This window comes from Apium graveolens, chromosome 5 (assembly GCF_009905375.1).
Source record: "Apium graveolens cultivar Ventura chromosome 5, ASM990537v1, whole genome shotgun sequence".
In the NCBI taxonomy this organism is placed as follows: domain Eukaryota; kingdom Viridiplantae; phylum Streptophyta; class Magnoliopsida; order Apiales; family Apiaceae; genus Apium; species Apium graveolens.
The window spans coordinates 294419713-294445514 of NC_133651.1; the positions used below are offsets into that span (position 1 = coordinate 294419713).

At 34.4% G+C, this 25802-nt stretch overlaps 2 protein-coding genes across 8 annotated transcripts; one reads left to right on the forward strand and one right to left on the reverse strand.

The window, feature by feature from the left end:
- The first annotated feature begins 128 nt into the window (after positions 1-128).
- On the forward strand, positions 129-7265 carry LOC141659163 (uncharacterized). Its single transcript, XM_074465921.1, has 6 exons — positions 129-305; positions 502-653; positions 6591-6649; positions 6749-6856; positions 6947-6971; positions 7060-7265. Exons 1-5 carry the CDS (start codon positions 202-204, stop codon positions 6962-6964), a joined length of 441 nt encoding a protein of 146 aa, XP_074322022.1. The 5' UTR covers positions 129-201; the 3' UTR covers positions 6965-6971; positions 7060-7265.
- A 1926-nt stretch (positions 7266-9191) lies between these two features.
- Positions 9192-24372, reverse strand: LOC141659162 (protein ALWAYS EARLY 3-like). Of its 7 annotated transcripts, none has more exons than XM_074465917.1 (20): positions 23994-24372; positions 22304-22427; positions 21412-21510; positions 21103-21165; positions 20499-20585; positions 18864-19050; positions 18185-18393; positions 17735-18059; positions 17561-17635; positions 15819-16030; positions 15661-15717; positions 14444-14698; positions 14130-14308; positions 13734-14016; positions 12799-13035; positions 12132-12293; positions 11357-11500; positions 11031-11249; positions 9866-10135; positions 9192-9667 (listed from the first exon to the last, which is right to left on the reverse strand). In XM_074465917.1, exons 2-20 carry the CDS (start codon positions 22406-22408, stop codon positions 9503-9505), a joined length of 3333 nt encoding a protein of 1110 aa, XP_074322018.1. In that variant the 5' UTR covers positions 22409-22427; positions 23994-24372; the 3' UTR covers positions 9192-9502. The 7 variants fall into 7 exon arrangements, with proteins under 7 accessions (XP_074322018.1, XP_074322019.1, XP_074322015.1 ...); XM_074465918.1 differs by having other exon boundaries at positions 12132-12194; positions 15819-16090; positions 23994-24369; XM_074465914.1 differs by having other exon boundaries at positions 15819-16090; positions 23994-24369.
- Positions 24373-25802: the final 1430 nt, after the last annotated feature.

The window sequence follows — 25802 nt, forward strand, 5'->3', positions numbered from 1 at the left end:
TTGATTTTAAGCCCAACTATGAGTATAGTGGTCTTGTTTAGGCCCAACATTTGTTTGAGCAAAATCGTTATTTGTCATGTCCCACAATGAACAAGACTTTTTTGTATAAATAATCTTGGATTCAAAGGAGACATATACATACATACATAGGATAAATATTATACATACAATACAAACTACAAACGTAAGACGAGCACGACGATGGAGGGGTTGTCGGAGGAAGACAAGAAAGCACTCCGAGGAAGTAAATTCGCCCCATTACCTCCTCCCTCCAGATCCTCCTCTTCTTACCACTCTACTCCCAGGTACTTTTAATCATCTGTCTTTTTTCTTGTTTTTTCCTCTTCTTTTTTTTTTTTAAATTTCTAATTTCATGTATGTTATACAATCACATAATCTACACACTTACAACAATCGTTTGATTAGTAAATGGGGTCAATTTTATTCACCTTAATAACCTCTTTTTTTTTAATTTTGGTTTGTTTGGGGTTGTTTATTTAGGTTGGCTCATCCAGGAGGACCATTAAAAACAAATAAGGGTGCTGCTTTAGCTAAATTTCTCCAAAGGAAGTTGCAGGATCCTGCTGCTCTTGCTTCCATTGATCCTCAACTTCTCGAGCTGGCTGTTAAAAATGCTAAAGAAACTATTCGAGGTACTTCTTTCTTCCTAATCGGGATGTATTGTTTGTGTTTGTTAATTTAATCGTTGATTGATATATGTGGCAACCGACCTGATTTTATTTTACTTGTTTGTGGAATGTGTTTAGGGTGTTTGTTTATATAACCTGCATTTTTTTAATGTTGTGTTTGGTTGGGAGATTATGGAACGGAATTAATGAAATTAAAAGAAAAAATTAAACGAATTATTACTTTTCGAAATGAGTGTGTGTGGGGGGGGGACGAGCTCTAGTTTAGGTTGTTAGGAATGGAATAGAGCAAGGATGAAAATGTTGAACTTCTATCCCTATTATAATTCAAATTTCATTTTTTATATTCCAACTAAACACAGATTTAGTATCCTCTAGTAAGATATTAGAAGCTTTTAGTTGTTTAGAATACCTTGAGCCTCTAAGTTTTTGACCGGTAATGATGACTATTCTCGGACATTGACTATTGAATCAAGGTCTGCCAGTTATGCTTGGAAGGTATATAAAAATTTCAGACGTTAGATAGTCATCTACTGTAGTCTCACTATTCTTGCAGTAAGAGGCTGTGTTAGAAATGGAGTCCTCACCTTCGACAACTATTTCCGTATTGCAAGGCTTTCCCTACCCGGGGTGAATTGTTAAAGTTGCAAAATAGAATCATTTTGAACTCTGCAAGTGTCATGATAAAAAAGATAATAAAGAATCAGATCGATCAATCAACCAATCAACCAATCAAAATTCATTAAAATACAATGCCAAGTTTGAATACCGAGGAAGAAGGCATGACTTTTGCAACATAGCCAATAACATGACATTTCATCACATATCTAATCATATTGATGATGTCCCAGTTAAGCGTTAGCTTACCATTAAGTGCACGACGGAACAACCTGAAAATGATGAAGCATAATATTTGGGAATTCTAGACTCTAGGAATTTATGCAGAAGACTTAGTAAATTCAAGTGATTGGATATATAAATTGAATGAAACTATACAAACACTTTCAGGGAATAACACAAGAACAAAGATTAAATTAAGTTCGGATATCAAATAGTACTCGAGTATGCATAATCATTAATCATTAACAATTATAAGCATTGTCGGACTGTGTGTGCCGCAAAATTCATTTCTGAAAAAGTGATTTTATATTTATTTTTTTGCTAGAAATTACATTTATTGTTTTGAATTGGCACAATTATAAACATACTAAATCAAGTAGATAGCAAGAACTGACTTCCAAACCAACAATGTTAATCTTAGGCAGACAATTAAAATTACGCGAGACACAATAAATAGATAACTTATCTGAAGGTTGATTCTTGCCTCCTCTCTATACTTACTACCAAAAATTAACAACTAGACTGTTCAGAAAGTGTTAGGAAAGGATGACTGTTACTAATAGTAGTGTTACTGTGTATGAGTGTTACTAAGGGTAGTTAAGTCATTTTCTGTTAGTCTTGTTCAAGAGTGCTTATAAATAGCTTGCAGAATGTAATGTTCTGGTTATGAAATATATGAAATGGAAATGTTTCCACCAATCTCTCTCTCACTTCTCTCTCTAAACTTTCTCTCTCTATAACTGAATCTCTGTCTTCTTCCTCACTCTACCTCTGATCTCTGTCTCTCTCCTAATCTCTGATCTCTTTCTCTCTAATCTCTGTTTCTCTGATCTCTATCTATCTCTGTTATCTACTACCTTTCCTGCCTTTACTTGCTTTACTTAAACAGAAAATCACAAACAAATCATAAAATACAAAACACAAAACCTAGTTCCTGACAGATTTGGTATCAGAGCTCTATTTTTGATCAAACCACAGCTTCAAACGTGTTGAGCACTCTAAAGCGAGCTATGCGAGTCCAGAATGGAAGTAATCGCAGCAGTTTTCAGAAATTACTTGTTCTGCACTCCAGGTGTTTGATATTTGTTCTCTACTACTTAGTTTGTTGAATTTCAGTCTAGATCTGTAGCAATTACTGAAGATTGTGAAATTGTTGTTGATCTAAGTTGTAAAATACATTCGATTGAAAAGTTGTGGTTAAATATTGGTTTGATAATCAGAGAACAGCAAGAGTTAGTAAATACTTGCTAGTTAGAAGTTTTTTTTTTTTTTTGAGGAGTTAGGATAGAATAGTTGAATGAGATGAAGGAGATGAAGGAGAAATCTTATAATGAGTTGATGCAAGAAGTCCAACAACAATTTTTTATGCATAGGGAGGAAACTAGTCATAAACTTGATAAGGTTGAGGAATTAATGGAGCTAGCTGTACAGAAGTTTGCAATGTTGCAGGCGAGACAAACGCAGAAGAGAAAAGAAGTGTTTGTCAATCCTTTTGGAAAACAACATTCAGCAGATAAGATAGTGATTAAAGGAAACAGCTCTAGTCAACTCCAACATTTAAAGCTTAAGTTTCCTAAATTCACAGAAGGAGGCGGTGTTAGTGAATGGATAGAGGATTGTGAGCACTACTTTGATATCTTTGAAGTAGGAGACTCCAAAAAAGTTGTTGTGGCTGGTATGCACCTTGAAGGTGTGGCTAGGAGGTGGTATCAGGTTTACACTGTAGGAAGGAAACAAATGGAATGGTCTGATTTCACCTTGCAATTCTCTGCTAGGTTTGGAAGTATGGAACAAGAGCTCTTATATGATACATTTAAGCAGCTCAAGCAAACTACTACAGTAGATCACTATTTCAACCAGTTTGAGAAATGTATGAAGCAACTCAAAGGAAAAATGCCTTAACTGACAGAAGAATTCTTCTTGGAAAGCTTCTTAAGTGGATTGGAGGCTGATATTAGGAATGCTGTGGTGTTGTTGACCCCAACATCAGTTGAAATAGCCTACAGGAAGGCTAGGCAGATTGTTGAATCTAATAGAAGCAAAAACATCAAGGAAGGTAAGACTTATGTCAATAAGATCAGTAGTGCATCTGAGAGCAAGGTTGGAAGTTTGGCTCACTTACAAGATGAAGGTGATCAAAGCAACAAAAAAGTTTTGTGTCCATGTCCTGCAGATCAGTAGCAGAAGGAAAAAGAACAATTTAAGAATAAATCAGAAAAAAATAAGTTGGAAGCAGGTAAGAGACTTCAATGGAGGTTTTTGTTCATGCCATTGAAGGGAACCATAGCAATCAAACCATTACTATGACTGGATTGATTGGCAAGAAAGAATTCTCAGTGCTGATTGATGGAGGAAGCACACATAGTTTCCTGGATGAGCAAACTGCCATCAAGCTCAAGTGTCAACTGGTGAAGATTAACCCTATGAAGGTGCTTGTGGCTAATGGTAATCATCTAATCAGTAGCTATGAATGTACAGATTTTAAGTGGAAAATGGGGCAGAATGAGTTCAAAACCACTGTTAAGACCTTGCCAATGGGTAACTATGATCTAGTATTGGGAGTGGATTGGCTGAGCACACTTGGACCTGTTACCTTTGATTTCAAGAAGTTGACATTGCAGTTCCAAAATCAAGGTCAAACAATCAGGCTACAGGGTAACTCACAAGGAACAAGGCCTGCTTTACAACAAATGACAGCTAATGCCTTCTTCAGGAGCTGTCAAAGACAGGGGCATGGGCTGATGTATGTCTTATATGCTAATTCTGGACCTGAAACCGCTGTGAAACAGGTTGAGAAAATTTCTACTCCCAATGAACACAATGTGCTCTTACAACAGTTGATTAAGAAGTATGAGGTTCTTTTTCAACTTCCAGAAGGGTTACCATCTCATAGAGACATTGAGCATGGTATTGATCCGAAGGAAGGTTCTCAGCCTTTCTCAATAAGGCCTTACAAAACCTCATATGACCAGAAAGCTGAAATTGAAAGGTTGGTACTTGAAATGCTGGACAGTGGGGTCATCTGACCTAGCAGCTCCCCATTTGCATCCCCCATATTGTTGGTAAAGAAGAAAGATGGCAGCTGGAGGTTTTGTATAGACTATAGGAAACTCAATTCACTAACCATTAAGAATAAGTTTCCTATTCCTTTGATAGAGGACTTACTAGATGAGTTGCAGGGGGCAACATATTTTACTAAACTAGACTTGAGGGCTGGGTATCATCAAGTGAGAATGAAAGCAAGGGATATTGAGAAAACAGCTTTTAGGACCCATCTTGGGCACTATGAGTTCACGGTGATGCCTTTCGGCCTCACCAATGCCCCTGCCACTTTTCAAGCCTTGATGAACAAAGTATTTGCACCACATTTGAGGAAATCTGTTTTGGTGTTTTTTGATGATATACTGATTTACTCCAAAAGCAGTCAGGAACATTTGAAGCATTTGGAGGAAGTCTTTATACTAATGAAAAACCATCAGTTATATGCTAAAATGTCTAAATGTGACTTCATGAAGGATCAGGTTGCATATCTAGGTCATATTATCAGTAGGAAAGGGGTGGCAGTTGATCAAGGTAAGGTTGCTGATATGTTATCTTGGCCTGTTCCTAGGACTGTTAAAGGGTTATGAGGGTTCTAAGGGCTGACTGGCTACTATAGGAAGTTTGTCAAAGGGTATGGCTTAATTGCTAGGCCCTTAACTAATTTGCTGCAGAAAGACAACTTTCATTGGACTGAAGAGGCCTCCCAAGCTTTTCAAGCCTTAAAACAGGCTATGTGTAGTACTCCCATTCTTGTTCTTCCCAACTATGACAAAGATTTCATTGTTGAAACTGATGCTTCTGATGTGGGACTAGGAGCAGTTATAACTCAAGATGGGAAGCCTTTAGCTTATTTCAGCAAGGTCTTGGGACCTAAAGGGCGAGAAATGTCTGCTTATGAGAAGGAACTGGTTGCCTTGGTGACAGCAGTTAAGAAATGGAGTTCTTACTTGATGGATAAACATTTTTATCAAGACAGATCACTGGGCCCTAAAGTTTCTGACAGAGCAGAAGGTCACCAATTTATTGCAGCAGAAATGGATAAGCAAGCTGATGGGATACACATATACTATTCTTTACAGAAAGGGAAAGGATAATATTGTGGCAGATGCCTTGTCCAGGAATCCTGAGGATACTGTTGCTAAGGACCCAGCTACTTGTTCTAGTACAAACCATGAGGACATGGTTGTCTTTGAAGGCGGGAGTGTTGTTAGGAAGGATGACTGTTACTAATAGTAGTGTTACTGTGTATGAGTGTTACTAAGGGTAGTTAAGTCATTTTCTGTTAGTCTTGTTCAAGAGTGCTTATAAATAGCTTGCAGAATGTAATGTTCTGGTTATGAAATATATGAAATGGAAATGTTTCCACCAATCTCTCTCTCACTTCTCTCTCTAAACTTTCTCTCTCTATAACTGAATCTCTGTCTTCTTCCTCACTCTACCTCTGATCTCTGTCTCTCTCCTAATCTCTGATCTCTTTCTCTCTAATCTCTTTCTCTCTAATCTCTGTTTCTCTGATCTCTATCTATCTCTGTTCTCAATCTACTACCTTTCCTGCCTTTACTTGCTTTGCCTTTACTTGCTTTACTTAAACAGAAAATCACAAACAAATCATAAAATACAAAACACAAAACCTAGTTCCTGACAGAAAGTCACCTTGAAAACACATGAATCTATTAAGTAATCACAAAAGCCCGGTACTTCACAAGGGTACCTCCTATCTTCGACCTGCCTTTTCCTAATCCATGGCTATGCATGTCCGGTTACCATGTCTTTTATTATGCGCACATTCCTTAGTGTTGTTTTTCAGTTTTCGTTTTTCTTTAATTAACGCCCATTTGATGTCCCAAAATACAGTTCCAGAGTTTCCTCCCCAGCTGAATGCATGTTAAGATTCCTTGTAATCGCTCACCATGTTCTTGCTTTCTCGTCTTTCTGTAAACATGCATCTTAATAATTAATATATGAGGTTGGAATTCATTATTGCCACACTTTTGTTAAAGTGAGCTGGTAGTAATAGACTGTTTTGAAAGTCTAGCTGACATTTTGAATATGTTTGTTTAGGTGGAAGCTCAAGTTCGGGTAGAATAGTTCAGCATGTAAACTCCTTTGGAGACTCTGAGGTAATAAAGATTTGCAATCATGCATATCTATTTCATTGTTTTTTGACATTAGTTCTTTTTCTGCCTGGATGTAAGTTCTGAATTGACGTAACTTGGCAGGAAACTTCGGAGAAGATGGATTATGAACCTCAGGTGCACAAAAAAAAGAAAGAAAATAAAAAGAAGGGCAAGAACAAAATCAAAAAGAAGAAAAACAAAAGGCAGAAGGTTGTATGACAACTGGCTATCTTTTAGTAAATTTAATTTGCTTTTTCAGTCCCTAATCTTTGCGTATATCTGATGATTGTTATTCTGCAGATTGTTGAGGAATCTTAGACGCAATGTAAGAACCGGAGCTTTTTAAGGTTGTGGATTACCAGAGAAGGAAACCTGATACATTTTTTTGTTTATCTCTCTGTTATTGGGATTAGGTTGAGCTATGAACATACAAAGACGAGGATTTTACTACGATGTATCAGATGCGTTGGATATTGGCCTGCTTGTTGTGCTTTTCAGGGCTTGGCCCATGGTTTTTGATACATGTTCAAGGTTTTAAGTGTAAGGCTGCTATCAGTCCAGTATGCATAGTATCAACCAAACTTCCGATTCCACTATAATCACAGTCAACGTTTCTGAATTATGAGTTATATTACTATATTATTAGTAAGTACAACACTACATAGAGACTACAGCACATTTTTCTAAAAAAGTTGTATATATTAGACTCACACTCACGGCCTAACATTCCATTCACAACTATCAACTCCAGCATGATATAATTCTCAATATCTTCATTACTTTAATTTTTATGTTCTAAATTTAGCCAAGAAGACTCAAGACGACCAGTGAACGGCACCATATATTGGCACGTGCCTTGTGGATCTTTTAAACAAGTTACAGTGGTTTGCTCCATGAAGTTGATTATTGTCGGGAGGAAATTTGATTGGGTATTATATAAAGTACGTGAAAGGGCTGAGCTCAACTTAAAAACAACCCTTTCCTAAATATTAAATAGATTTTCAGAATATAAATTTAAAGAGAGTTTACCAAAAATATCATTTTTTGTGAAAATATTTACAAAAATACAGAAACGGGTTGCATATAAGGTTAAAACGGTTGCATATGAGGTTAATCCGTATTTTTTTATAAATATTTTCTGCAACTTGGGTATTTATGCAGATTTCTCAGATTTAGATACATGTTTTTTTGTATCGTTGTGTGTATTCAAAAATAATTTCAAAATATAATACATAAACACGACATTTTGTATATGCAATTCTGTTGTAAAATCCTAATTAATATTACAAATAACGTAAAATTTCACACAAGAACCCTACATAAAATAGCATATCAATATTACAAAATAAAGCGGATTTTACTACAAAATGTTATGTTACGTAAATAACACATTAATACTATACAATAAAATGAATTCTTGCGGAGAACCTTAATTAGTACTACAAATAAGACAAATGATGTTGCAGAACTCAAATTTTTACACAACTCTCTGAATTCAATTATTAAAATATCTCATAATATTATTATAAAATATAATGTTCACAATAATACAAAACTAAAAATTAAGACGAGCACTACTAAAAATCTTAGTTAACTTGCCTGAAATGTATAAGAGCAGTTTAAATGCAATGCAATGTTATAAGTGGCATCATTTTTATGATTTGAAGCCAAATGTCAAAAAAATTTAACTCCAAATGAATTCTATAGTGGAGTTCTATAGCTTTATGCAAATATGCATATAACATACTTGTTTCTAAATTTGAAATCAATGATTCATTTATGGATCTAATCACATCATATATGTTGTACTTTAAATGAAATTTAGGGAAAATTTAGATAAATTAGAAAATTTTGGGTTTCAAAATGCAGCTAGGGTTGAAGTTGAAATTTTATTTTAACACTGAGATATTTTTTTGTCAAATAATAATAATAATTATAGATATTTTACATCTTGTATTGAACTTCTAAATTCTAAAAATTCTCGGGCCTAGAGGGTTATAAAAGAAACATGACATGTACAAACGGTGGTCAAGGTCATAAGAGAAACATGACATGTGTGCAAATGGTGGTTAAGGTCAGTTTGGGACTTTTAAAACATGAAGTTCGGGTGGTAAATACTTTTCATTTTTAAGCAAAAGGTTCAGGTTGTGTTGAACTTGCTTACTGGTGGTACTAGATGTAAAGAACATTATTTTCTACCCTTTCTAATCAAGCTGTAATCTTGCGGATGTCTTTATTTCAATCATAATTACACACCGATAGTATTAATAATAAAAATATAAGTTTTCAATTTCAAAAAAAATATACTGTATAAGTTTTCATTCACTAGAACCTATTAGTTTCCAGCATCAACAACGAATAAAATTTTAAAAAAAGAGCTAGAAACACCAATAATCACTTTCCTTTGGGAGTAAATGGTCAGAAACTAGTTAATGCCCTTGTAAGATTTAAGAGCAATGCAACTGAATTGATCTTGAGAAAAGCACCAATACGTAGGCGATAAAGGTACAACAAATGAAGAATAGTGTTTCCGGATTTAGTGCCACACAATTTTTCGTTGATTATTTTATATTGACAATGACCATCCTCAACATTCAATGTCACAAAAAATCACGGGAATTTCAGACAACTAAAATTTGCTACACTTGATAGCAAAACTACAACTATAAGATTAGTGTAAGTTGCCTTCATAAACTTGTAACAAGACTATAACTCATTATACTAAAAAGAAATACATGAACCAATGGGGAAGAATAGGCAAGATTTCTTGCCCAGATTTAACAACTCTTACACTTTATCTACACTAGCCATTTACAAGATACAGGAACTTCTTCAGAAAAGGAGGATCAGGTTCGGTTACATTGGTACAAGCGCCATAATTTGATTCCTAATCATGATCATGCACTTCTCTATATCAGCATAAACAGGAAGGTTTTTTGAGGTGCAAGGCTGTAAACTTGTAACCGCAGAATCCAGTATTTGAGCTACATCTGCTGGTGGAAACTGTCGTTCAGTACACTTCTGCAATTTTAGTGGGATAAAAGATTGAAAAGGTTATTAAGGATTAACAAGATTTCTTGTACAATGCTTCTGAGGAAACCAATAACAAATAATCTGCTTGCGAAATAAAGTGCCAGTCACTCCCTCTGCGTACTATTATCTGTGACAAATTTTTGGGACGGGAATGCAACAGATATAAAATTACTCTAATATTCTAACCTGAATCATCAGCAAGGTAGCAACACATTTAGTGATAAGTTCTGAAGGAACTATCGACTGATTATTTGACTGTTGATTAGGTAGAGTCTGTAATGGACTTAATGTACCACACTTCAGCTCTTGAGAAGTCAAATTACCACTTTCTATGGCAGCAAAAGACCTCTCAGATGGTATATAGTTTTCTACTGACGGTATCTGATCGTAGACATAGTCTATAGCCTCCTCAATCTTCTCAAAGGTGTTCCCCCCACCCTTCATTGAAGAAAACGCCTGACAGTGTTAACGAAACACAAAGAAAATCAGGATTTATGCACAGTAAAGCACCTCACTAAATTAGGGAGAACCCATTAAAATGCACACTGTATTACCATTAAATTTCTATCTTACTTTGTGTACAAATATCACTTGCATGTAGAATCATGCTATTCTTCACATCAGGAAGTAGCAAATATCATCTTTCGCAGCTAATATATAGAAATTAGTACTTTAACATTTACATGCTGAGGTTAGATTCTGACAAATATGTGGCTAATTTAACCAGGCAAATACGAAAACTGGGATGCCACCAGAAACACCGATGATCTTTCAAGAAATGATTTTTAACACATTGTCCAATTTTTGATTAAAATTTGTACTCAAATTAGTGTAGAAAGTATCAGTTTAAAAATATTATTTAGGAAATGACAACTTCTGGTAAAAGGGATCATCCTATCTTCAGAAATTTAATGCCCATCTCAAGTAAAGTTATCCACATAACCCCAACCACAAAGTAACAATCACATATAGTCTTGAACATGTTCACAAATGTTCACCACACTGAAGTACTGTTATGTGTACATTCTCCATTTCTTAAATCGAAGAATACATAAACTGCGAGCTTTGCATGCAAGACGAGCTAGAGGACTAAGCTCAGCTCATTTGATAGGCTCAATTCTATACCGATTTGAGCATCAAAGATTGACATGATGTGTACAAGTTGCTAACACGAATTTGCAATTCACGGAATATTAGTCATTATCAAAGGTGGGCATCATATATGTTTTGAATGATTGCAGATTGCAATTAGTATCCTTCAGTTTTATCATACTAGATGACAATTTCTATGCACACTAAAGCAAAATGGAAGCCATGAAAGAAGAAAGTGGCAGACAGAGAATTTTCATACCTTCATTGCTGCATTCACCATGGTACGAGCCCTTGTTCTAGAGTTTTCAACAATTTCATTGACATGAGATCCATGTTCTTCATTTTGAAGTGAACAGTTGGAAGAGTCAAACACACCAACGGAACCACCGGAATTGGCCATAGACCTCGGCCATGTAAGCAAGCCATTTCCTTGATAAGTATTACGTTGCTTTAGACAACCCAGAGCAGAAGTAACCTGCTAAGAAATGAAAATCTCCAAGCACTCACTAAATTGTGGAAGAAAAATATAGCAATTTGATGGAAAAAAAAGATAAAAATTTGACATAGATGCATGGAACTACAAACCAGTTCATCTGTGTCGCGCAGTTGTACGAGAACAGCAGCATATTGCTTTTTAAAAGGCTCCGAGTCCTTTAGAGTTGAAACGCCATCCTTCTGATTTTCTAACACGTCATTGTTCAATTCCCTCAACTCAGAAACTAGCAATTGCTACAAGATCCAATTTAATCCATCAAATCTAAATTATGCTACAATATCTCTATAATCTTATTAGAATATACTATTATATGCAAGAATTACTTGTGCTGAAGCAGTATCAAAAGGTAGAGGAACAAAATGTAAATGGATTAGCGTAAGAAAAAGATCAAGAGAGCCGAGCCACATTATTTTCTTGTGAATATGATGCTTTAGTAGCCACTGTTATACAAATGAACTACAGTAAATAATTCCTAGCAGTAACGATAAGCGGATTCTTACTAACAATAGTGCACAAGTCTGGATTTTTCAACCCATTGACTACATTAGATGGTTACGAACACTAAATATCAACATGGCTTGAAAAAGAGAATAATTTTAATATGAAATTGACCCATATAATTCGATACTAAACAGATAGGGATACAAAACAAACTCGCATGCAACTATAAGAGTTCATTACTGCGTAAATGTGCCAATTATAACAGTGTGCAAGCACTCTAGCCGAGTATGAAATTTATAACTCGTCCAGAAATTAAGCCCAAATTACGATTACATAAAACCTAAAGACTTGGTCTTCCTATTTTATGAAATTGTCCTTGACCATTCCTATAACAAGTATGAAAGAAGATGAAAGTACAGGAACCTTTTTCTCGAGAGCACGACTTAGCTCAGAAATGGCCTGGACATCAGCTTCTTGAGCCCTAATCTGTGCTAGTGAAGAAGGGTGTGAGTACGCTATTTGTAGATTGGAAACTTTATCTTTAGGACCCATTATGGCTTGTGAGTCTACAACTGTAGAGAACAACTAGGCGAAGAAAAAATAAATATTTAGAAAGGACTTCTCTTGAAATCTTATAATCAACTACAAAGAGTTTTTAACCTAACCTTTTACTATATTTATAAGCAATAAGAGTGGGGGGGGGGGGGGTGTAAGAAATACTGTATCAGTCAAATCCATTATAAACAGGTGATGTACAAATAGAGTTACTTTCCAGAGGTTCAGTAAGCAAGCTCATTATACTCGAGGCTACAAAAGTATACATTTCAACTTCAACGAAGTACAAAGCAAAAAATTAATAAACTTAGAAAAAAAGTCAATTAGAGCAAAAAGGGTGTGATCATCGTTCTCCTATAAGTCTGTAACAATCAATTTCTTTAACTTGCATGGGAAACATCACGTCAATATCTGAATTTTAATCTTAAAATTAATGCACAAGTGTAAATCAGAATAACCAGCTAAAGATCGAAGTTATTAGTTACAGGAATCAACTCCCAAGTACATTATATTTACTGAATAAGGAAATACTAACCTTTGACGGCTTTAATAGATTAAATGTCGGGTAAGAAGCGGGTGACATATGAGGGACAGAATTAACGTTTCCCAGGTTCTCACTTGGGGAAAATTTAATATACCCTTCTGGTCTCTGATCTTTTGCCTGCCCATTTATTTTAAAGTTATTTAAGTTCTCCACATCAGTCACACTTCTATTTCTTGTCATTGATGTTGGCATATTGTCTACTGGATTTGAGGGCATACAATCAATATCCTGCATACAATATGACAAAGAAAAGAGTAAGCACATGCAATATCAAATCATTCAATAAGAAAAACGTTGGAACAACAAAATAACCATGTATTGCATAATCATCCGGCTAGAAAGAAAAGCAGAATAGATGACTTATAAAATTAAATATAGATTTTATTACATGTAAAGAACCAAATAGGTATTGCATGACTTAGCAAAAAAAAAAAAAAAAAATAGGTATTGCATGCCCCAAACACATGTACAGGGAGTGGGCACTGGAGATGCTTACAGTAATGGATGGACATCACACATGAGCTACACCTTTCCAAGGACTATAAACACCTGGACTACCTAAACTTTACTCATTTTGTCATCCTTATTCCTCTATTATCCTATGGATTGTATTCTTGTCACTTTCTAGTTTACTTTGGGTAACTATTAACACAACATATTCCCTATTTATCGAGAACAGTGCTAATTTCTGAAATGTTATTTAATCACATGTGCTCTAGATATAAAATATGAGAGTATTAAGATATTTTAAGTCCTAATGGACCGTTGAGCGCTGTACTTCCTTTCGTAATGAAAAAAATAAATCAATGAACATCAGTTGCATAAAATAAATGCATCAAAAACCAATTTATGCAGGCAGTCCTGTACACAAATTCAAAATAAAAATGAAGCCAAAAAAAAACTAGTTACAGAAGAATAAGCATTACCGTGACAAATTCTACTCCTAGTTCAGGACGATCAAATTGAACGCGACACCTACTATGATCTACAGTTAGGACACTGCCATCATGAATTTCTCTAGTCTTCGGATGAATTGCAGTTACACGTTGTCCAACAGACAAAGGCCTTGCAAGATCTGTTGGAAGCCCTTCCCTAGTACCTGAATGAAGTTCTGTATAATGTGTTCTAACAGAATTCCTGTATCGATTTAGTTTTTCCTTCTCTTCCTTCAGAAATTGTTCAGAAAACCTTCGCGGTTTGCCAAGAGAGCTGCATCAACATGAGAACTAAAATTAAGAATTTCATGTAAAGACTGCTCAATCTACGAGATTAATTGTTTGTTGACCAAAAACCTGGTCAAATAAGCAACGAAAAACAGATACCTTCTTATGACACCCCATTCAACATGTGTTAATCTTGGAACATGACCCAGACCAACATGAAGCAAGTACTCTACGAACTCCCTTTGAGCAAACCAAGGGTAATCAATTGCACTATAAAACCACTCAAATGAACACCACCTACGTACTTGATGATTGGAAAAGCAATTTAAGAGCTTTTTCTGCATTTATAAATGTAAATGTAACCATAAATTTAAAGCTTGAAAATGTTGTAAACATTGATAATGCAGAAAAATTATAGTTTTCTAGACTGTGTATTTTTTCACAAGGAAAACTGCATTCTGCTAATCTCTTACCGTTCTATCTGATAATTCTGAATCTGCATATTTGAGGGCCTTGCCAAACATTGTCTTACGTCTTCTCCCTACTTTATTGGTTATGTCAACCTGATCTGCAGCAGGAAGATGTACACCTGACATGGCTGAATCTCCGGCTTCCTTTCTCGGACAAGTAATCGAAGAAGAAATTTCTGGGTGTTTATTCAACATGGGTGAAGCACTTTGTGATGATTGTTTACCCTTGCTTGTTAACTTATTACCCACCTCTGCATCCTATAATATAGTGAGGCAGAACATTTTTATTATCAGAGTTTACTGATATAATAAGAGGCTCCTCGCATCCAATAGTTAGGACAGACAAGAAGATTTTAGAGGATTTTAGCATAGTTTACTCTAGATATATAGGTGTGTACATGGAATGGGTGCAAGTATTACCAATGTCAGCCTCATCTAATCCGAGAACAATAGAATAGGATACATGTTCTTGGTATAGAACAATTAAATATAGATATAAATCGGGGTATACAACAGTATACCCTGGGTATATTGCTAGGATACATCACTACCATAGATCAAAAGACCTAATGTAAGCTACGTATAAGAGAATACCTAACTAGAGAGCGTAACTTCCTTAAAATACTTGTAAATAGATAAGACAGTAATCTTACATCAACAATCCATATCATAACTTCCTACCATTGCCTAAAAAATCCCATTCGCCCATGGAATAGGAAGATTTTAAGTTATACGTATTTATTGAGATAAATTATTTTCTTAGTTAGCTACCATTATTTTAAGTTGATTGAGGTAATCAAATGCACGAGTGATTCATATCTGTAGCTTTCAAAAGAAGTGACTTCACATTTCTAAATAGATGAGATTCTATGAATGTTAAATTATAAGACAATAAGAAAAAGAGACCGAACCATTAGCACTGGAAGAACTGAATGAGCAATGGGTTCTGATCTGTAGTTTTTACTTTGAACAAGGCTACTTGAGGAAATCAATTTACTTAACAAGAATGTTAAGCAATTTATTTGGCAATCTATAAAGTTGGAGTAATTTAAAAAGTAAGGAATGTAAGTTCGAAATTATACACAACCCCTTTAAGAATGAATGTGGTAGAGATCATCTGATCATTCTGATAAACATGTTCCTTAACATGTACATATTCAATTATCGAAAAAGTAGGTATCTTAAAAGATAATGGAAAGAGAACAATGACAGACCCTTACCTCAACTACTTGAGATTCACTCATAAAAGTATCACTGTGACGTTCACCTGTCGAAACCTGCAGTGAAATAGGCGTCAGCATAACTTGTAACTGGAGAATGATAAGTAATAAAGATTCACACTGGAAAACAAAGTGTCATGAAAATAATGTTAGTGTACTTTTGATGCCATGGTCTTGTGCTTTTTCCTCGACAGCTTTGTAAAAGAAGAGAGAGTTTTCAGCTCAGCCTCGGGACTACGACTAACACAATAAGTAGAATCTTTTCCCAGCATAGAAGTTCTATTTGTAGCATGTTTTGATCCCAAAATTGATTGATTCCATTTCTTCTCCGACACCTGTCCTTTCTCTATCCGATGGGTCGTGCGCATACCTTCAAGGGATTCAGGTTCATCAACTTCATTACTTTCGTTTTTGACATGAATGGATGAATCTGATGAGGGGCAAGAGACCACAGATAAAATATAAGAAAATACATAGGCATTGAAACTACAACTGAGAACAAATGCCTATGATTCTCTAACTTTCCAGAACACTATGAATTGCAATTAATTATTAAACTAAAAGACAAATATGATACTGCTTATGGTATCAGGCAACATGAATTGAAGTACAAAAAAGTTCTGATACAGTCACTGACGACAAGATTTGGGTAGCCAGAACTCGTGTTTATTTTTTTTAAATTACCGCTCAACACATGAAATTTAAAGTTTTGAATCTTCTATTATTTTCAGATTTATACAAGAAGAGTTTTATAGAATAGAAGACGCTTACAGAGGAGTGCACACAAACATCAACTTCCAGCATAAATTTCATCTTTGTGAACATTGAATATGGTTTGTAAGGGATATATCAACTACTGACATACACTATGGAGAGATCTAATAAAACATAATTTAAAATTTAAAAACCAGGGGAAATGTTTTTCAAACCACATACAAGAAAATTTGGGTTAAAATGCTAAAGATAATACACTAAAGATTCCACTCACTCTAAAGGGCACTTCAACATCCATAATAGTAACTGCACTGTTTCTTCTCTAAAACTAAGTAGATGCATAATAGTGGAAGTGAACTACTATCACTAGTCAAAAAACCTCAAACTATATTATTAGAACAAAAAGTAAATTGCAAGTATGTAATTTTATTAATACGTGAGGTCAGTGGCGGAGCCTCTAACTATAATCAATTAACTTAATATTATACTAAGGTCATTTTATCAAACAACTAATATCAAGTACTCAAACGAGTATATTATATGTATGTCATTTCTAGTATTTTTATGTTTTACACACACACACACTAAAAAAAGCTTGTACATCAAAAAAATTATCTACAATACTTTTCATTTTTTCAATTGTACGCATATATATTTTATACTATAAATAAAAATTGTTTGACAAACTTAAGCGTGAAATTGAGCGCGTATAAAATAAATGTATTAATATGAAATATAAAATGTATAAAAGAAAGAAAACTTATATAATTCTACTGAGACATAATATATAAAGTACAAAACTAAATGTTACTCTAAATGTTAAAAAAAATACCATCTCCGTCGTCAATAAAGATAAGTATACAAAAAGTACAAGGTACTTGATGGGGGCAATCTCGCGTCTTTGCCCCTCCGCCTCGTGACACGTAATTTTAATGTGCTTAATAAAACACGAAGATTATTTAAAAAGTTGTTGAAAAAAGGAGATTAATACTCTTGGGAAACATCCAACAAGAAATTATATGTGTGTGCGTGTGTACTTAAAAATTCATGTGTTACAATGCTCAAGCATACTAAAATATGATCCAGACACGAACCCTAACAATGTAAAAGTACAAATTTGGATCAACAAAATACATTTCAAGAACTACAATATGCCACATCTAATATCATAAATTTATAGCCTTACCATTATCATTTGTTGATTCAGGCATGAGAACTGCATTTGCCAAAGCTTCCAGGCCAGTTAAGGCGGAGGCTTCATCTAACAAAGACAAATCCAAGTTGATAAGTATTTATTAGCTAAGCAACACCATGCAAGAATCAAGAATGGAAACAAAAACCAAAACAGAAAATTACGTACCTTGGTCAAAATGAATCGTTTTACTTCTCTTCCACCTACCCTGAGAATACCTAGAATTTTTTCCATTTGTAACCTCAATTTCAGATTTTTCACGAGCTGCTCCTAGTTTTTTTCCTTCTGTTCCACTACAGGCTTCCCTAATCTCATCCTGGCTGTTTCTATTGTTATCAACTTCTAGCCTCTTCCCGTAAAGTCTTGGCTCTTTGCGAGATAAACCACTCTGTTTTCCTGCTTTGCTCATATATCTCTTATTCCTTGAATAATCCTCACTATCAGCATCCATGCTCCCCTCTAAATCATCTTCATCCATGTCATTGTCGCCAACCTTGCCGAAGTTGATATTTTTTAGAATAAATTACAGAAAGTCAGCAAGTTCATAAAAGAAAATTCAATAGCAACTTTTAGGGCATGTAAGCAAAGAAACAGCGGAACATTAAAAAGATTCATTACCATTCTCTTTGCTGAAGAAAATTCACCTCTTTGAGAAGCTTCCGCCAATGCTATAAGATTCTCATGGCCAACGTCACTATCATTAGCATCCCCGTTGTATCTTAGACCTTGTCTTGTTGGAGAAGCAAACCGATCCCCTTGTACGTTCTCATGAGAAAACGGAACGGGAAATCGAGGCGTCCTTTTCCCAACAACACGAGGTCGGGTTCCTATAACGAATCGCAGTGGAACATGTTATTAGGAAATGGGCCTCTGACCAATCAACTTATAATAGATGAGGCAGAATACTTTATCCACTATTGTAAGACTGAATTGAAGTCATAGACCAACAGGAATAACATGATAAGCAATGGAAAACACAGTGTTTAACATGCTTCACTGATGTGCTAAGTTAGTGTAGTTTAGTGCTAAAACATTGGTGAACATATAAGATTGTTAAGTAACAAAAAGTTCGGATAGAGGCAGCTTAAGAGGTACAACTCCATCTTGAAGATACCCCTTGTGTGTGTGTGTGTGTGCACTAGCAAGGTATAATTTGTATATTAATGTATTTATATAGTGTTTATGTGTGTGTGTGTGTGAGAGAGAGAGAGAGACAGACAGGCAGAGAGAGAGAGAGGTTTCATTGCATGCGCACACAAAAAAAAAATGTAACTTAAGCATAATGCAAGAAGCATACCACCAGAGCGCTTCTTCTTCAAAAGTGGTAGCTGGTCATAACTTGATGCCATTGCCTGAGAACTTGAAGTCAAACGTCCTTCAAATCCTTTAGAAGTCTTGGGGGGTACCTTCGCCTGAGAGCGCTTTTGAAATTTGCGAGAGGTTCCAGCACCTTCATTGCTTTCTTGCTCACTATCACTTCCAGCCTGTAAGAAGAAATTCAAAAGACAGAGTTACCATCAAGTCTTCTACACATGCAAATACTGTAATCCAATTCATGTATCCGAGTATGCATAATGAATTAAGATTTACTGATACAAATAGTAAAAAGCATGTGAATGCAAATCAGATTATATAACATTAGCACCCATACCAGGTATTAATATGAAGGCAATATGAGAAACTAAATAGCATTTGATCGTAAGGCTAAAAGTCCTTCCTAATGCAGAAGGTTGACGAATAAAATGAGTTTCCTTAAAACTACTAGTACAATGGTAGAAATCTGTACTCCGTTCCATATTATTAGGCCATGACTCATGACCACGATTGTAGGTAATAATACACTGTAACAACAGTTCCACTTGACAAGAGACAGAAAAAAACAGATTCTTGTCATTTCTGTTTTTAGAGAAGCAAACAGCGGTCAGGGCACCTAGCATTCATCTCTAAGTAACTATCAAACATCTTTTTCGATAATAAATTCTCTGAAATTATCAGAACGTGTAAATATACAATATAACAAACATAAGGCAAGTCATTTAGTCACTTCACTATATATGGCTTAAGCATGCCAATCATAATTGTTCATTCAAAGGCTATGGCCAGGCACATTTTTAAATAACCCTTAAGATATACTCATCCCTTAATTAGCTTTGTAATGATATTTGAAACATCAATAAATATATAATAGGAAAACTCTGCTTCAGTATTTCATTTTAAGCAGATAAGACGAACCTGAAATATAAATACAAAGAACGGCATGCCACATTTTCGAATATAATTATATCACTTACATTCCATGTCGTAAATATAATGACGGCCAAATCTCAAGGAAATAGAAAAAAATGGTTTTACACATTCATAAAGAAGAGGTTTATGGAACAGGTTAGGAACTTTTTATATCCTAAACATACATCAGTTTTCAAAAAAGAGGTAAAATACATGAGGTATGGTCTGTGGCAATCTACATGAAAACTAATAAACTATTACCTAGCCCAAAACTCTTTTCCGCGATTATCAGTTCAAAGCAAATAAAGGATGTTCTTCCTAAAGCAATGATCATGATCTTCAAATACTTTGCACAAAACATCAAACAATTATGATCATGGTAGCCATGTTTCACCAATCACAATTCACATATAAAGCTATTAATTCCAGAGGTGCATATCTACATTAAAAATCTCTTGATTTTACCAATTGGCACCGGAAACCAGACTTTAGTGGTTTAATAGCAGGACGAGGTAATGACCATATCTTATGATCATTATTAACCTCACCAAATGGCTCAGTTAAAACAATTAAATGAACACATTACCAGATAAAATATAAAGACCAATATTACAAGGTAGCAATAGTTTCTTAAGAGCATGGTCAACATCTCGAAATGGCTCAATTAAAACAATCAAATGGACACATTACCAGAGAAGATAATTACCAATCTTACCAGATTGCAATAGTGATCTGTCATCATTGCAATTAATCCAGCCACAGAAGCAGTTCCTTCTGGAAGAGACAGGTATGCCTGAAAAGTAAGCAACAACCTTAGATACTTATACTAATAACTGAAGAAATGCACACATGTAGACCACAAGGTTACTTCTTGTGAGGCCCAAGTCCAAATATTAAGCACCAACCACATTTCTGCTGTGCAGCGTCATACACACCGTGATATCATAATGTTGCTCCCACCATCCCAAAATAAAGGTTCTTTAATTTTACAGTCAAATGACTCAACTCGAGCATATACATCATAATAATTTGAAATCATTAGAGTTGACCAAGTATAGCACAAAACTGAACTCATTAATAGAGATTTCTAAAACTTTCGAACCTTGGGGCTAGGTAGTAAATTATACTTAATTTATTGACAAACTCAAACATTTGTTCCACGTCACTGAGAGCATTATTTATTACTGGATTCAAACATCAGTAAAGATTTGTACAAGAATTTAGCTTAAATACAAAAGGTGTACAGTTTCTAACCAACTACAAATACTTCAAACATATAGAATCATACTAAAATAAATAATCATACTCACTCTATTCATTGTGTAAAGCGCCTCCACCATTTCAAAGGATCGATTTCTCAATACAACGCCCACCTAAGAAACCAATTCAATAATGAATATCTGAAAATTGAGAAGTCTTTAATACTCAACCACAATAAGTTGCAGATATTTTAGATATTAGACAAGACATTTTAGGCTTGAGCCTTGAAGGCTAATCCCAGAAAATACAATAATTACAATAAGGAATCTCCGATACTGCTGCCACAAGAAATTTGAATGTAATAATGTATTTCAACTGTTCACTTGGAGACCATTATTTAGATTTGAACTACTACTGACCTTCTTCCAGTCCTTTCCATGCTTTCTATATGCTTCATAGAAGTACTCCAGCTCTTCCTTACTCCATTGGGGTCCCAACATGTCAGACAACTTCCTTTTCTGCATATAATAAGATAACAAAAAGTTAAGCTCAATATGAACAACATTTATATCTTCTCGAAAAACAAAAGAGTGGATTTGATGACCACTCATGCCAGATAAGGAATAATCATTAAGTGCCATACACAAATGCGGAAAGCAATTACTAAACAGACAGACATCTGTCATCTGCAACCTTTAACTAAAGGAAATAATTGAGCACAATCGAGATGTAAAATTGTCCTTGAAACAGAAGTTTCTCAATGTTTTTACCATAAACACCTTACTTTGTCACAAAATTTGATCTCAAATAGAAGATTGTTATTGCAATATTCTTCAAAAAGGTCCATCTCTTTACTGGTTTAAGTTCAGTTTTAAAAGTTTACACTGGAGATATCATCCCATACACATAGAACTGCAATCAGTCGTCTAAATTTTTGGCATTAAGTTCCTGAGCATACTCATCTCTCTCGGTCTCTGCTGGCTTGTGATGATCAGTGCCAGCGGATTCCATAACAAAGGAATTACAAGAAAGGAGAACAAGTAGCCAAATCCTATGTACCAGTTTAACACTAGGCAACTTGAGCAGAACCTAGAGTTTTGCTATTTTACTTGGACGGACACCATTTTATTCAACATACTAAGCTCTTTGATCACAGTTTCAAAAAGAAAAGAATTGCTTCTGCATGAAGATAATGTTCATTTTATCACATAAAGATATGAAACTAAGGCTGATACTACTAGAATGACAGAATCAGATGGACAAAAAACATCTATTTCGGTAAGCTGAATCAGTAATCAATGCGACGCTAACCCGTGAGACCCTTCTTTCAGCAGCCTCTCCATGTTTAACAGGAGAGACCTCACTAATATTAGGATACCGCTTGTACACACTCCTGGACTTCCTTGCTGGGCCCATGAAAACTATTTCTGATTACCTACACAGACAAGAACAATATGCCTTAGCGAATTCATTTAGCAAGCATGTACAAAATACATGTGCTCGCGCGCGCACACACACACACAAAGCAAGTGAATAATATTAAAAAAAGAAATATTTTGATATCAGGCAGTTTAGTATTGTATACTCTTAATTGGTAATTGCCCGATTTCATGAAAAAGGAGGATCCAAAACAAGATCTAAAAAAACACATACAATTTCTATGTGTTATAACCTCGAATAGCACATAGAAATTGTATGTGTCATAACCTCGAATCCCCAAATAACAATTAGGAGGTGTTGTCCAAGGTCACAATCTAATGTTTTTTTTGAGAGCTATAAAATATCAAACGGTTGAAATAAATTTGCTTTCTAATCTGGGGCCACATTTCAAAAAAAAAAATTAACACAAAATATTAATAATAATCATAACAAATACAGAGTAAAATAACATAATGAAGAAGCCAAAATTAACCCTTGTCACGTGTTCATTAAGTATTCAATATATAGCATTAGCAGAAACTGCATTGAATGGAGTACTTCTCAGTTCACTTTCTAAGTGTGGATAAGAGCTGATAACATACATGATATTTGAGATAACACTAAGCCCAAAAAAGGCCAAACTTTGATCAGAGCAATAATGTTACAACCATCATGAAAGCCATAAGCCTCTAAATTGCCTGATATCTAAGCTGAGGCTGCTTTATCACAAAAAAGTTTCAATTATAGGCTTTAAATAAGGATCCAAATCTATTCATATAACAAAAATGTTGCAAGTCACAGAGGTCGCATCTTAAGTTGAAATCTAAAACTTTTACTACAATAAATGACTAAATTTACATTATAACAAGGAACTACGATATTCCCACCACGAAGACATCATATAAAAAAAAATGAACTGGAACTTCATTCTCATCCTCAATTAAATACCTCACTTTAATTAATTTTGAGAAAGCAGTTATATATCTCTTTGAAAGTTCATTACTAAAATTAAACCCAGACACCAGATTCCATAACATATAACAGAACCATTTCATTAAGCACTAGTTTCATACATGCACTTCAACGTTTCCACGTCAATATAATTTCACAATCAAAACTTTTCTACATTAACGGCCTGTAAATCAAATCCAGCAGAGGAATACAGTATAAACACCACCACAACATTTGAAACGGAACAGACTTCATTCTCCAGCTAAACCGCAAACGATTTCATGAACAAATAACCGAACAAAAACTTCACTAAACCGCAACTCAAAAAACTCGAATCACTTAAATCCTCTAAATCGATATCAGTACAATCATATCTCAGTCATAACTAACACATCACTTAAAACAAACATCATCTCACACACGAAATCAACATAAATAAATCCAAATCAACTCTGGAAACAATCGAAAAAGCATAATCACCGAATCAAATTTCAAAAAACAACAAAATTCGACTAAAATCGAACAAACAGCATTCATATACATATAGATTAAACATAACTAACTAAAATCTCAGGATTCACATAAAAAACATGAAAAACACACAATCGAGGCATAAAATTCAGCTAATTACTCGCAAATTGAAGCTCGATCGTAATCAAAACATCAAACAAAGAGATAATTAAGCGCCGATTTGTAAGTATATGTGTGTGTATAGGTGTATGTATAGGTGTGTGTATAGAAGGAGAAAATTGGATGTGAAAATTGGGGCTAACAACCGCGAAAATTGAAAATAAAATAATTAGAGACGAGGATGAAGCTTAATGGAGAGAGAATGAGTTTTTTTTTTAATTTGAATATTTCTTTTTCTTTTCTTTTTGAATTTGAGTTTGATCGTGTGCGTGGAGGTGTTGGTGGGTAACATGGACTAGCACCTTTGGGACGTCCACGTGGCATGTGTTTGATCATGGTTTTGCAGGTGATCATTTTTGAGTTGCGTTCTTTTTGTTGTCGGTGATATGATTTTAAATATTTTAGTTCGTAATTTTTTTATGTTTTTTCTTTTAGCAAAGTGTTCAATAAATACCCTTGTGTGTTTTCAATAACTCGTTTTTAAATTTTACACTTTTTAAAAATAAAAGTGTGGTGTAAACTTGTAATGAGATATGTCTCAAATTCACTTTAAATTATAATTATAAATTGTATCAAACTAAACATTTCAACCTGATTTTGAGATCATTATATTTTTACTTATGATTTTATATGCTCGTGTAAAATTTAATGTACTTTAATATATGTTGAAATGTAAACCCTTTTCTTTTATTTTATAATTAATCTCACATATGTCAGTAATCAAACTCGGGTAGATCAAGAGTTGAATCACTGCACCAACATTAACATTTTGTTCGCAACCCATGTTGTTCACCGCAGGATAAGAGGTTAGTAAAAAATATTATTTTGTGGTCATTATATTTTTCTTTCTCTTTTTTTGGTTTAAATTCACGTAAATGAATTATACTAAGATATAATATCCGGATTAGAGATTTCTTCCTTTCAAGAAGATAATCATCTAACTGAAGGACATGAAACATATTTCTGGACATTTAAACAATAAAATTTTAATGATCGAAAAGAGAAAATTTATAACGACGAGTCGCATATCCCTCACTTTCTAAATTATCTATTTCTCCAAATTTACAGCGTGAAAAAATGCATGATAATTAAAAATTTAATTAGTATTATGTTATCATAACAACTAAATTTACTAATTTTTTTCCGACAAAAAATTAGGGTTAATTATCTAGTTGATCACTGAATTCGGCTTGGTGTATCAAGTTAGCTAGTGACCTGAAAACGGTTTGAAGATAGTCGTTATCACTGAATTCGGCTAGGTTTATCAAGTTAGCTAGTGACCTGAAAACGGTTTGAAGTTAGTCATTATTCGTCAATTTCAAAACTAGACTAATGACTGCTAATATCTTTATATTTCTCGCTAGCCAAATATTCCTTAAATTTTAACACATAAGTATTTCATGTCGCTAAATATTAATGAAAATTAATGGATTGTACGAGTAATTGATTTTAGTGACTATTTTGATATCGTTTTCTGTTCGATAACCAACTTGATATATTAAGCCTACTTCAGTGACTAACTTGATAATTACACCAAAAAAATACTTAAATTTTCTACTATTAAGAAATGACTGCCCAAATTATATTTAACTTTTTTTTTTGTCGGAGAGATATGCAATCTCAAATAAAGATTGTACCGGGATACAAAATAAAATAAAGGAGTTTTCTTCATATAATAAAGTTTATCATCTAACCGAAACTCATGCATGATGACCCCGGAAGCTTAGACAATAACGTTTTAAGATCTGAAAAGAGAACACCCAAAAAATAAAATAAGAGCAAGATCATTTATCTGAAATATATGCTCGAG